Below are 13,101 nucleotides of genomic sequence, written 5' to 3'. Positions count from 1 at the left end.
GTGGTTAATGCTGGCGATATTTTCAGATCCTGTTCGCATCTCAAAAAACCATTTACTTTAAAGAAATCAAATAGACAACCGTGGAGTGACAACATTAACATTTATTTGAAAAGGGCATTGTGACGGCTCATTGGGAAACCACGACTAATAGTCCTAAAGAATAATCTTGCTAAGAGTCCTTCTTCCTCCACCCTCCCCCCACTCTTCCTTCCCCTTCCTTAAAATTAAACTAATTTGATTCAATGAGTTTAAAATACAGAAAACTGCCACAGACACTAAATCTGCACTCACATATAAATACATCAGCTATTATATACACACATCGTCAGCTATGAACTACATTACACACACATGCACACACATGGGCACACACACCCTCAGCCAGGTTGTGAAGGTCTGGATGGACATGGACATGTTACAATGTCCGTGTAATGCTGCAGCATTTATGGATTTACAACTCTGCACTCTATAGGCCAGAACCAACAGCCACAGAGGAAGAGCCCAAAAGGGGAAGGTGATGGGCTAAAACCCCAAAGTCCCCTGAAGGAGAAAAGACCTGGTCAACCTGGCTGGTGCTAAAGGAGAACACAGAAAACTGCCTTCTGGCCCTAACAGGCCACAGAGCCCCTCCCACAAGCCTGTGTCCCCTCCTCACTTCCCCAGCTGGCAGGCCCCATCATGACCATTCTTCTGCCAGCTTCAGACATAGGCCAGATTTGGGATAAGGGGTACTTTAACTAGAAGATTTCTAGGGCTCGTGAAATGAAGAAGTATCACACTGCTTTAAGCCTTCTCCCCAGATGTAAGGAAGATGCCTTGTTTCAGCACAAAATTAGATTTCAGCTTAATTTACCATTTAATTGTCTGTTCCAGTTAAGGCTCACCTTAAACTTTCTGATTCTGAAGCATATTTGGCCAGAATCTAGATTCTACTCCATGTCACTAGGCAACCTCATATTCTACTGAGTTTAACTTTAAACTGAAACTGTGAAGAGGGGCACTCAAAATTTGGCCAGGTCTCCAAAAGAAGCACATGTTTGCTAGGGAGTGGTGATGTAAAGAGAAAGCTGCTTTGGACAGGCACAGAGGAAACAGCACTGGAGTGTATGAAGAATGGGAATCCTGCACCTTTTTCTTCCCTCTAGTCCCCGGGTGGGGATGAGGGAGAGACAGCTGAGTGGCCCTGGAGGTCTCTGGTTCTAGTGCGGGCTCTAACAAGAGGCTTCAGGAATGACTTCCAAGTCCCAGAACCAGGGCCCTCGGGCAGTGCTCAGGCTGCAGGTGCCATGGGGTGGACCCTAAAGTCAGACAGACACGAGGGAGAAACAGGGTTTCTCACCCAATCTAAGTAGGGGAGAAAGACAGGACAATCCAGTGAATAAAGACATATTTGTGGCTCAAGATTTAGATTTTCTGTAAAGTTTCTTCCAAAGGTTATTGGTCTTTACGCTTGTTTCTAGTTATTTTAAATTTGCTTTCTTAATAAACAGATATTAAGGTAAAGAGAAATCTCAGTTCATGCTTATAAAGTTGAGTTGGCATTAGCCAAAAGCCATAGAGCAGAGCCAAAGCCGTGGGGGGGGGCAGAAGCCCTGCAATCGTGTAGCCCATCCAGAAGCCACAGGCTCACAGCACAGAGGCAGTGACCAAGGGGGGAAACTATAGGAACGAGGGTCAGACAGCCCCCCTGCCCAAGAAATGTATTGCACATGTAATGGGAAAGTACATATGTTGAGATACTCCTGCTTTGGGCAAATACACCTCTCTGTCCTGATAAGCAGGCTCTCAGTGCATCTGTGCAGGGCCACGTATGTGGGTGTGACCCGAGGGTGTCCCGAGAAGACTGCCCTCCCTGTAGCAGAAACAGCCTGCTTCCAACCCTACCCGATGCTGCGTAAAGTTGTGCCCTACAAAGGGGTTCCTTTGGATCAAGAAATCTACTCACCCTCCCTCTTTTCAAAAGCAAATTCTCCAGGGAGGAGACCATTCTCACTTCACTGTGAGTCATATTGGCTCAGGAAAGTCAAGGGAAGTTTTGACTGGAAAAGAAGAAAAGGGCTATTTTGGGTCACAGGTGCTGCCACAGGCAGAGGCCCAGGTGAGGCTGGGCCAGAGGTGGCTCTGGAGGCACAAAGGCCCCGGAGGGAGGGAAGGGACTGGGAGCGGGTAGAGTGGGGGACGGAGAACACAGCAAACTTGGCCGTCAAGCTCTGCACTAGCTCCTGCCCCACACAGATGTGCAGGTGGCACTCAGGGAAAACAGAAACTCAGAACCCAAAGGGGTCTACACTGCCTCTCCCCAGGCCTCCAGCTTTGCTAGCTGTGCTGACGTCCAGACTCTGTGACTGGAGTGAAAAAATCACTCCAGTATTAGGTGCTGGATCCTTCTTTCCCCGAATGAAACATCTAAAAGGTTGACTTCTGATATCCTTGAGCCCCAAAGAGCTACTCCCTCCACTCACCTCCCTTCCCATCCTCCCAGCCAGGCTGGGAGCCTCCTCTAGAGGAGGTGATGTAGGCAGGCCTAGAGCCCCCACTGTCCCTCCTCCTTTTGAGTCGTCTAGAACCAAATTATATTGTTCTGCCCTCCCCTAGCCCCAGAGGCTGTAGAAACACATTGGGATCCTCAGGAAGAAAGGCATCAAAGAGAAAGAACTCAACTCAGAAGAACATCCAGAAGAGAGAGAACCACGGGAGGGCCAAGCAAGCTCCCTCCGTACAGAGGAGGGGAGATGCTACAGATGGCCGTGGATGTGCCCACTTCTGCCTGCTACTGCTCTACAGGAGAGGGGACCATGCTTCTGCTCCCTGGTCCTGCCACCCAGCCTGTGGAGAGCAGCCCCCTCTATCAGTGAGCTGCTGGCCCTTCATTTACCCTTAGTTGCCCCCCATGGTGTCTCTACCCCAGCCCCTGCTATAAGAACTCAATATTACTTAATGATAGAATCATGGAGAAGCAACCGGTAGGGTGAGCAGGAGAGTGGAAGAGACACCAGAGTGTCAAGGGCTTTAGAATCCTCAAATGGGGAAGGAGGAAGGGGATGCTCTGAAGGAGATCAGGGCCCCTCTTCTGGCTGGCTCCCTGCCGCTTTACAGGAGGAGCCAGCCTTGCTTCCTCTTTATTGTAGTCTAAGGCTTCCTTTGAACAACGGTGTCTCCATCTGGTTCCCTCCTGGGGAACTGGCAGCTGTGCCCCACCCAGGTCCACCCCCATGAAAGCCCTTCACTTACTACACAAGCAGGAGCTTCCTGGGATCTCAGCCTCTCTCTGGAGACCCCCACAACTCTCAGTCCCAGGCGGACACAAAGGAGGAGACAAAGGGCACAGGTGAGATGCTTATTGGCCCCAGAGGAGCAGGTAGCCGGAGCTCCCTCGGGGAAGACAAAGAGGAAGCATGGAGGCTGAGAGGGGGCAAGACGGGATCCGCCTTGCTCAGCTGGGGAAGTGCCTTTTCTCTGAGAGCCCAGTTAGATTTCCGTGCTGTAGGGGTAGGTGTGAAGGCAAGCCCCTCCTTCTAACCCCATCCCTCAGAGAAGCCTGTGTCTTGGAATTCAGTATACACACAGATCAGGAAACTTCATCTCATAGACAGGGATGGAGTGGTTCTGAGACTGGCCGTAGGCTGCAGTGATGGTTCCTGAAGGGCTTGGTGGGGGCCTGGGGCAGAAACACATGGAGGAGAGGGCATGAGGAGGGGGTTCTGGGGTTCCTCCCATGCAACCAACAGAGCAGCTGATTGGGATTTCTCTTTGAATAGGGACCAGTGACTTTGTCACCCCATGGGGTCCCAGGTTTCAAGCCGTTCTAGAATCTACAGCTTGAAATCAAGCTTCATTGCAGCTTCTACAGTGACTCTGTTGCTTTCGAAAGTGAAGTACCAGCCTGGGACACAAGGACTCCCAGCTCTTTTCCAGGGTTCACTGAACTGTCTCTTTCTCCCTTCAGTCTCTGTCTCCTTTTCTGGAGAGAGTTGGTACAACTCCAGCCCTGGAGACAGAGGCTGAAGTCAGGGAGGGCTGAAAACAGGTGCGAGAGTAGGACTTGGGGGAAGGGGGGAGTCCCTATGCTGAGCCACAGAGGTGGGGTTCCCTTGCCCAGGGCTGCCACTTACCGGATGGTGATTTCAAAGATCTGATTGAGTTTGCTCTGCAGCAGTGATGCCTAGACATAAACAGAGGGAACATGAGCTGGGGTCTCCCCGCATCCCTGCCAGCTGACTCCCAAGCCCACCTGTCCAGAGCATGCACTGCAGGTGCAGGGCAGTGAGCTTTAGGAAAGAAACTGGTGGGAGCTCGTTTCCAGCACTTCTCTGTGGACCCTGGCAATGGGTTCAGATCAGGCAAAGCTGCCCAGCAAAGGCCTGCTGGGGACAGCACAGAGGCCAGGAGCGCCAGGAACGACTTCAGCAACAGTTCTGGAAGGACCCTGGGCAGGGGGTCAGGAGGCTTAGAGCTCCTTAACTCCCACAGAGCAGCTGTGCAAAGCTGGTGTGTTAGGGAAGATGCTCTCTGGTTTCTTCTGACTCCAAATAAGTCCATGTGCGCAGAGAATGAGACTGAGTGTGTGTTCAGTAACTGGGCCTCAACTCTGAGCTCATGAAATAGGCAGCATCTACCTCTCGAGATGGAACAAAACGTTACCAGAATGTAGGCTCAGAAAAATCTATATTATACTTACACGTATTTATATATATATTATTATAATTCTATTACTATATATAATTACTATAAAATATGAGAAGTATATATATTAGAAACATTTAACAGGAAAGAAAATTACATGTACTTTTATTGAGGGGGAAAAAGTACAATAAAATATCAGTTATTTGTAGATTTTGGACGTTTACAGTTACGTTTCATTGTTACTAAGATGGACACTGGGACTAACCAATCCTGGCATATCATTTTGTGCTCTTCCCGAAATTACAGACACAGTCCTTCTTTCTACTTGTCTGGTACTCTCTCTTTCAAACCTCTTTTTCAAGAGGTTCCATTCCACCCACCAGGGTCGCCCCGTTGAAAATGGGCCCTTTTGCAAATGCTGGCCACCTTTCCTGTGACCCGGCCCCTTCCCGTCACTCGGGAATCTGAGGATCCTAATGGCAACGTCCTTGCAGAGTTGTCACGAGAAGGAGATAAACTGATAAATGTAAGACTCTCCGGTGCAGAGTGAGAGCTATTTCTGTAAACTTGCTCTGACGATTATAATTATTATAATCTGTCTGCTTGGCCCTGGAGATCCTGAGTTCAGGACTTCCTTATATGAAAACTGTGATGTCTGGAGGGGTGTATGACTGATAGCTTTTGGTTCTGGGGGAAACAATATAGTGCCAGGGCATTTTGGGGATCAAACTCTAATTTCTGGATGACAACCAAGATCTCCTACAAACTCAGTCCTGGCCTGGACCCACATCCAGTGTCTGGTCCCGGGATCGGCCCTGTTACGCTTCACTTACCCGGGCCCCGCAGTGCGCTGCAATCTCCTCAAAGGGTGCCTTCTGGAACTTCTCCACCACCTGTCGCCGCCGTTCACGCTCCTGCTCCTCGACCGCTACACTGTCCACTGGGGCAGAGACCCGGGTCAACCCATGGATGTGGTCTGCGATTGCAGCCCTGCTCTCCCCTCTGCTGATGAGGGGCTTGGGGCATGGAGGGTGCGGTGCCATCACTTGGCCCCAGGGAAGGCCAGACCCTTTCCCGATTCTGCCTGAAGGTTCAGCCCCTTTCCTTGCCTATGAGTTTGAAAACTAGTTAAGTGGACCCTTAGGCAAGGCTAAAGCCCCATGTAGCTGCCCTGCCACTGGGACTCAAACATGAGTTCCTGGAACAGGAAGTACTCAGGGTAATTTGAAAAGGGACATCAACAATAGGAAAGTCAGACAGACCACAAAGGCCAGCACAGAGCCCCTACAGCAGAGCAGTCTGAGGCCATTTAGTTTAAGGCTTCTACATACTCTACTTCTTATCCAAAATGAATAAAAAAGGCGGGGGGAGGGGGAGGGCATCAAATACATTCATCGCGCCTAGCTTAAGGAGGCAGAGCAGTGGGGACGTTCAGAAAGAGTACCATCAGTGATGACAGAAATAAAAAAGGCTTGACATTTTGAAGGCATGATTTGTCATCAGTTATCAGAAAAATCCTCTAATTCAGGATACTTCACAGACCAATAATCCAGATGAGGTAATACTGCATCTCAAAATCTATTGCCATTATTAAATAAATATTGCTATGGTTTGTTCTTAATAGCTTTCATTGGTCAACTTGTTCTTTGTGTATCACATGCCACCAAAAAATTGTCAAAGTATTTATACCAAATAAAATTGCTTTTTACCTGTCTGACTGGTCAGGACCCTCAACTGACTGCTCTTACCAGCAGCCATCAATAGAAAGAGGGTTCCTGAGATAGAAAACTGACCCCTGTGAGAAGAGGGGGACTTTTAATTGCAGGTTTGGTAGCTGTGAGGCGTTTAGAGGAAGCCACCAGCCTCTGCCCTCATGTCTGTGCTGAATCTTACTTGGAGGCAGCAGATGGGGAGCTGCACACGCACCCACCTCCCCAGGACCCAGCCCCGCCCTCCCCTCCTTGGGGGCCCCCCACTTACCAATGGCTTTCTTTAGCGTCTCATAGGTGATCTCCTCGGCAGGCACTCGCTGAGGAGAGGGGAAGAAATGCTCAGAAAAGTGGAATGGGGGCGGGAAGAAGGCAGCTTTGGCTTCCTTAGTTACCTGGCAGTCCTTCCATTTCTCAGAAGGATGTCCTGATGGGCAGAAACTCCCTCGGGACACCCATATTCTCACCAGTGTCTCCAGAATCTCCCCGAGCAGTCACAGAGCTTCCAGTTGAAGGAGAGCAGTGAGATGTGGACTTGGGGAGGCTGAGACCCCATCAGTCACAAGTCCCACCTAAAAGAACTCACTGCCCTCTTCTTCTCCCCTCCCTCCAGCTGGTCCCATTAAGCCCTGGGGTGGCGGTGGGGGGGTGGGGGTGGGGACGGGGACACTGTAATGCAAACAAAACTTTAGAGAAGGTAACAGAAAATATTCAAAGCAACAGAAGGTAGTTAGCAAATATAATCTCAAATGAAAATTTCAAGAACTGATTAACATTTTTGAAGACTTCTGATTTTAAATTATCCACCAAGGTGATCCAAGTATTCAATAAAGGTAAGACACACTGAGGCTGGTCCAAGCTCTGGGTCACAGGATCTCAGTCCTCTGCAGAACCCATAAAAGGAGGTAGGAAATAATAAAACCCAAAGAAGGGTGCTCCATGGATGTGTTGCTTAGGTCAGATACTGAAACTAGTGAAGGAATTTGGACTAAATTCCAGGAATTCCCACTAGACTATGAATTCCTTGAGGTAAGACCTGTGATTTACTCATATTCCATCACTTAAAAGTAATATTAAGTGAAAGAAGCAGACAAGCAGAGAATTATTTCACTGATACAAATTTCAAGAAGTGACATAAGTCAAGCTAGTGGCTGCCTTTGGGAAGGGGGTGCAGAGGCAGGAGGCAAGGCAACGTCCTAGTCCCTGATCCAGGTGTGAGTACACGAGCATATTCACTTTGGGAAAATTCACTGAGCTTGGCATTCCACAAATGCTTGCTTGAGCAGGAATGGACAGAAGTGTAGGTATGGGACAGTCATTCAACAAATTCTAAGTGAGCACCCACTATGTGTAGGATTCTTGGCTAGTCACTCAGTTAAAATGGTAAAATTTGTTATTGTAAGAATTACACGCAAGAGAGAGCTGTACTGAGCATCATTCACTCTGAAGATTCATCTTCTGTATGTACATCCACCCATCCATCCACTGTCAGCACTGACCAACATCAGATATTCACAGGTAACCATGTGGTGATGAGAGAAAAAAAGGAAGATAGATCACTGGATGAAGGCAGGTAGACAGAAGCTGATGAAGGAGATGGACCACAAGGTGGGCTTTAAAGAATGGGCGATTCACGAAAGCAGAGGTGGAGAGGAAGGGTGATTCCAACATGAGATTCCATACTAGCAAACACGTGGAGATGGATGAGAGAACATGGGGGAGACAGCAGACCAGCCAGCGTGGGGCTGTGGATGTGCACCAGAGAGGAGGGGGAGAGGAAGTGAAATGGTAGGGCATTCCTGATAAATGGCTCTGAATGCCAGGCGTTGGGTTTGGAATTTGACCAAACCAGCATTAATTAATCACCTGCTATAAGCCTAGCATTAGCATTTGAGGCTACAGGGAGCCACCATGGGATTCCAGAGGGGTGGGCATGGGGCACGGTGGGCTGGAAGTGGAGAGAAGTGTAGTACAGCAGAAGGGTGGAGACCCCCACACCCCTGCTTTAGCCCTGGGCTAAGCCGAATCTCGAAAAGGGGAAGGAACCCATGTTGGACCTAGGAGGCCACGAGGGAGCAGGTGGCTGTGTCCCCAGGTAAGCACTTCTCCTCCTCCTTCTGCTTCACTTTACTTACCAATTCCTGAGGGTCTCTCAATTCTTGGGAAGGGAGAATTACAACAATGGAGTGGACAACAACCAACTCAAGCTGTGACCCTAACACATGTGAGGTTCCCAGTCTTGCAGAGCTGGAAGGGCCTTGGAGGACACCTGGCTCAACCTCATTTCACTTCTCCAATTAGCTTGAGTCTGAGCTTCCTTCTTTCCATGGGAAGGTTCCAGACCAAGGAGCTGTGGGAATGGCTGAGGGCGTTTAGAGGGAGGCTTGATCTTGACCTAACTGACTTCTTGCTCCAGGCTCATTTGCGGCAAGACTGGGTGTCCAGGCTCTTCTCCATGGCTGTGCCAGGCTGTCTGGACCCAAGGACCCCGAAAGTGTTCTAGTCCCAGTCCCACCCAGATGTGCATCCTCCTCACTTCTTGTTAAGTTTCCCCACATCTCCATCAATTCCCTTAATTGGCAGAGTCACCATTAAAAACAAGCATATTAGAGGGGACGGTACGGCTCAGTGGTGGAGCACATGCCTAGCATGCATGAGGTCCTGGGTTCATCACCAGTACCTCCATTCAGTAACTAAATACATAATTACCCCCCCCCCAAAAAAAAACCAAGCATCATGCATCTTGAGGACTCCCTTGTTACTGCGATACTCACCTCCTCCTTCTCTGGGCTGTTCCTGGATTCCACCTCCACCTGCAGGGAAATGGTTTCTCCAATGCTCTTCCTCTTGGATAAGCGATCCTCATCTGGGAAACGAGAAACCCAGAAGCTAGAGCTGCTGGCCCTTGGAGAGAGAGCCAGGATCACGCCTCCAGCACCATCTCCCAACCCCTCTGCCTCTGCCTGGTCTGCAGTCCTCCGAGGGCTCAGTACACACTGAGGATACAGCTGGGGTTTATGGAAGCACCTTTCTCTGCCCATCTTAGAGTGGTGAATTTTGCTCTTTGGGGCTAAGATTTTGAAATCATTGATGGTCACAAAAAAGCTGCTTATGACCTCAACTTGCACACATGCCATCTGCTGACAGCACCAGAGGCTGTCATTTGTGTAGCATCTATACGTGCATTTGCCTCTACCCTTTAGGGCAGGTGCTGTTAATATCCCTATTTTACGGTCAAGGGAACTGAGACTCAGGAGATGCCAAGGGAATTGAGACTCAAGGGATGCCAAGGGACTCATCTAAGATTTTTCAGGGAGTCAGTTGCAGAGAACTGGGTCTCTGATTCCAGAGCCCACGTGTGCTCTTTCCGGCACAGTGGGGCCTCTCCCGTGCATGGGCCAGGCTACCCCACGGGCTGGCTACTCCAAAGGGTCCTGCACTGAGGAGGAGTGGTGGGGAAGTCAAGAAGATCTCACCATAGATTTGCACTGTATCTTTCAGCTCTTGTATGACATCCAAGGTACCATGGAAGACGACCGAAGGACTCTCAAGTCCCTGACATTCAGGCCCTTGCCTGGCCAAGAAAAGCCAGAGGCAGGGTTGGATGTCCTCGAGCAGAGCTCATACCTGTCAGCTGAGGGACGTAGGGCAGGCAGAGCCTGTCTGAATTGTAACCACTGCCCCCCAGGACTTCACTGATCTTGCTCTGGCGGAAGAGAAACTCAATCACCACTCCATCGAGGTTTTGAGACAGCCTGGAGGACAAAGGAGGGAGGAAGCAAGTGAGAACCATGGGTGGTGAGAATGATTTCTTAATGACTTTCTTTATTATAAAAGTAACGTCCATTATACAAAATGACAGAGAAGCAAAAGGAAAAAAAATCACCCACAGTCCGACTTTCTTTCTTTTTTCCTTTCTTTCTTTTTTAATGGATTTACTGAGGATTGAACCCAGGACCTCGTGCATGCTAAGCATGTGTTCTACCACTGAGCTATTTCCCTCCCTCTTTACAGTCTCACTTTCCAGGGAGAATTGCATTCACATTTTGTGCAGAATCGCTCAGTCACACACACGGATGCACACACACAAACACAGCCCCGTCCCTCACAGTCCTGTTACAGGATCTATTTTTTTTTCTCCTATTATATAGTGAATATTTCACATGGACTATTCTTCCAGAACACTGTGGATGGGCTACCAGTTGTTAATGGTGTGGATGGGCCATAATTTATAAAGCCATTTCCTATTGTGGGATTTGTGGGATATTTTGTTTTTTTCAGAGTGTCTTTTCCTTGAGTTCCTCTGATGCCGAAATGATACCGGCCCACAGAATACAGTCTGAGAAGGCCACTTGGATTGATGGCAGTGTCTTATCAGGAAGGACTCCTCCAGGATGTGTTCCCATGGCCTTGGCCAAAGTTCCCAGAGGATGTATCCCATACTCTACGGTACAACATGCCAGGAAGGCCTAAGGCATGGATTACAGTCATGTAAGGGGAACCAGGATGTCCTGGCCACAGGCAGGGTCCACTTACTGCTCCTGAGTCCCTGGCCTCCCACTGCCCGCCTTCTTGCTCAGCTGCCTTGGGTGCCTTTGACCATGTCCCCGGGGTGCTCCTCACCTGGGCCTCTCCACAAACACGTCCTCAGGGAGCATGTACGGAGCCTCTTTCTTCCTGGTCTCTATCACCTGAGGTTTGGGAGGAGTCACAGGAAGAGCTGGGTTCAGCAGGGAGAGGGAGTTTGGAGCAGGAAATGAAGGAGCTCCCACCCACTAAGGGCTTCCTCCCTCCCACAAACTCCCGGCAGAGCACCGACAGCTGGGCTTCTGAGGGAGCAACTCAGACCAACAGGGACCCTCAGGGCAGCCTAAGAAACCCTGCTCAAGCTGTCCCCAGGGACACACATGCGTTAAGGTCCTCCCCATGCAGAGGTCTTAGCTCCCAAGAAAGTTCTGTTTCTTGCTCCTGTGCTCTATTTTCTTGTTGAAACACGAAAATGAGAGCATAGGTCACACTGTTCCCCAAACCCAGGGGCGCTGCAAAACATCCTGATGAAGAGTGACATGCTGAGTTTCCCTCAACATCCTTTGCAAATTTTTGACAAGAAAGGTGACAGCTATTAAGATGGTGAGAAGTGGCAGGACAGCTGGCATGCAAATTCGTGCAGGAGGTGAGTAAGACTCGATGCTACTACTTTTAATGAGGAGGATGTCGGGGCATTGCCTGTCCTGCCCTCCTGTATCAGCCCAGCGACCGGGGATTCCCTGCCTCGCTCAGGATGGTCTCGGGCAGGGCGATATCTCACCTTCCTCCGTGACCCGAGGCCAGGCCAGGCCAGCTGAGACTTGGGCTTCCTTGTTTAGTTTTATTTTGTTTTGCTGGTGTATTTTAACATTAATCCTACACATTATATGATTCCACTTATATATAGTTTGGTGTGTTTTAAGATGTCTTTTTGCAACAACTAAGAACATCTGATTGCAGACTGGGTACAAGATAACAACACCAAGGGATAACTGATCATTTAATTAGGCATGTAAATCACATGGAAATTATGTAGGAAGGTGTCCATGTTTTTTTAGCCACGAATACTGATATATATAGGGGTGAAATGACATGATAGCTGAGGCTTGTTTGAACATATGTCAGCAAAGGAAAAGCAAAAGAAAAGGAGACAGATGAAGCAAATGTGCAAAGTCTTCCTAACTGCTTAATCTGTGTGATAGCTGTGCAGATGTTTATTGTTTTACCCATGCAGCTTTTGTGATATTTGAAAACTTTCATAACAAAATCTTTTTTAAAAGTAGCTTTAGTCCCAGACGACCTGAGGGTGTGTGCACATGCACTTCCAGGAGCGGGGGAAGCACAGAGGGGCAGGAAGTAGAGGGGGGCAGGTAGCAGGTGGGGAAGGGGTACAGGATACCGCCCTGTGCTGTGTCATCTCCTATAGGAGGAGATGCCAGCTCTTTCTCACTATCATTAGTTCGCATGCCTAGACCATGCACAGGGCTCATGCAATTAAGGAAAAGCTGTTCTGGGGAAACCCCAAGTCAAGGGCCCCCCGAGCTCTCTGGGTAGCCAACCTCATGGATGTGCTGGCAGAAGGCAGGCACGGTTGTGAGCTGGCTGATGAGGTTCAGGTAGGCGGCGCCCAACGCATAGAGGGCACAGCGGTTGTAAACAGGCAAGTTCTCTTCGTTGACCTGGGCCACGTCCTGTGGCGACACATTGAAAACCTATACTGGTGCCCCACCCTCAGCACCCCAATTCCCAGCACCCTGGAAAGTCTAAAGGCCTATCTAGCGCCATGCTGGCTCCCTAAGACTCAATGAGGGGGGCTTGTTGAGTCTCCAGGTCCCCAAGCTTGGGGACAGAACTCCAAATACATATTTTAAATAAGTGCTCAAGGCGATTCGAAGCACAGCCAGGTTTGGGAACGAGATGATCTTTAGACAAACAAGTTTGTTTCGGGATCACTCCGGGCTTACAGGTACCCTCTCAGTGATTCCCGGAGTCTCATTCAGAACCTTGCAAGAGACCTGAAATACTAGGGGTGAAAGGATGTTTTTAAAAGACCCTATTTCCTGGGTCTCCTTTAGTCTGAAGATGAGGCAAAGTCGTGAATGAAGCACTCTTCGGTGGGTCCCTAAACAGGACCCTGGTTTGTGGTCTTTATGGAGGAATGGCCAACCAGGGTGTGACATTCCTGGGCTCCAAAACAACTGTTAAGGGGTGGCTACCTGGCACTCAGTAGTGCTTGGCCAAC

General features: G+C 49.3%; 1 protein-coding gene across 5 annotated transcripts in view; it reads right to left on the bottom strand.

The window, feature by feature from the left end:
- Window positions 1-81: 81 nt before the first annotated feature.
- Window positions 82-13,101, bottom strand: part of EFR3B (EFR3 homolog B) — an 80,755-nt gene continuing 67,735 nt past the window's right edge. For 4 of the 5 annotated variants that reach the window (XM_032497148.1, XM_032497145.1, XM_032497146.1 and 1 more), the window contains exons 16-23: window positions 12,419-12,550; window positions 10,956-11,023; window positions 9,960-10,087; window positions 9,107-9,198; window positions 6,604-6,652; window positions 5,457-5,563; window positions 4,113-4,162; window positions 82-3,658 (exon numbers count right to left, since the gene is read on the bottom strand). In XM_032497148.1, the coding sequence (XP_032353039.1) occupies window positions 3,553-3,658; window positions 4,113-4,162; window positions 5,457-5,563; window positions 6,604-6,652; window positions 9,107-9,198; window positions 9,960-10,087; window positions 10,956-11,023; window positions 12,419-12,550 (732 nt within the window). In that variant the 3' untranslated portion in view covers window positions 82-3,552. The remainder of the gene's footprint in view (window positions 3,659-4,112; window positions 4,163-5,456; window positions 5,564-6,603; window positions 6,653-9,106; window positions 9,199-9,959; window positions 10,088-10,955; window positions 11,024-12,418; window positions 12,551-13,101) is intronic. The other variant, XM_032497149.1, reaches the window with a different exon arrangement.

The sequence above is a fragment of the Camelus ferus genome, chromosome 15 (genome assembly GCF_009834535.1).
Source record: "Camelus ferus isolate YT-003-E chromosome 15, BCGSAC_Cfer_1.0, whole genome shotgun sequence".
In the NCBI taxonomy this organism is placed as follows: domain Eukaryota; kingdom Metazoa; phylum Chordata; class Mammalia; order Artiodactyla; family Camelidae; genus Camelus; species Camelus ferus.
The sequence above is the reverse complement of the archived record's forward strand: the minus strand, read 5'-3'. Positions and strand labels throughout refer to the sequence as shown.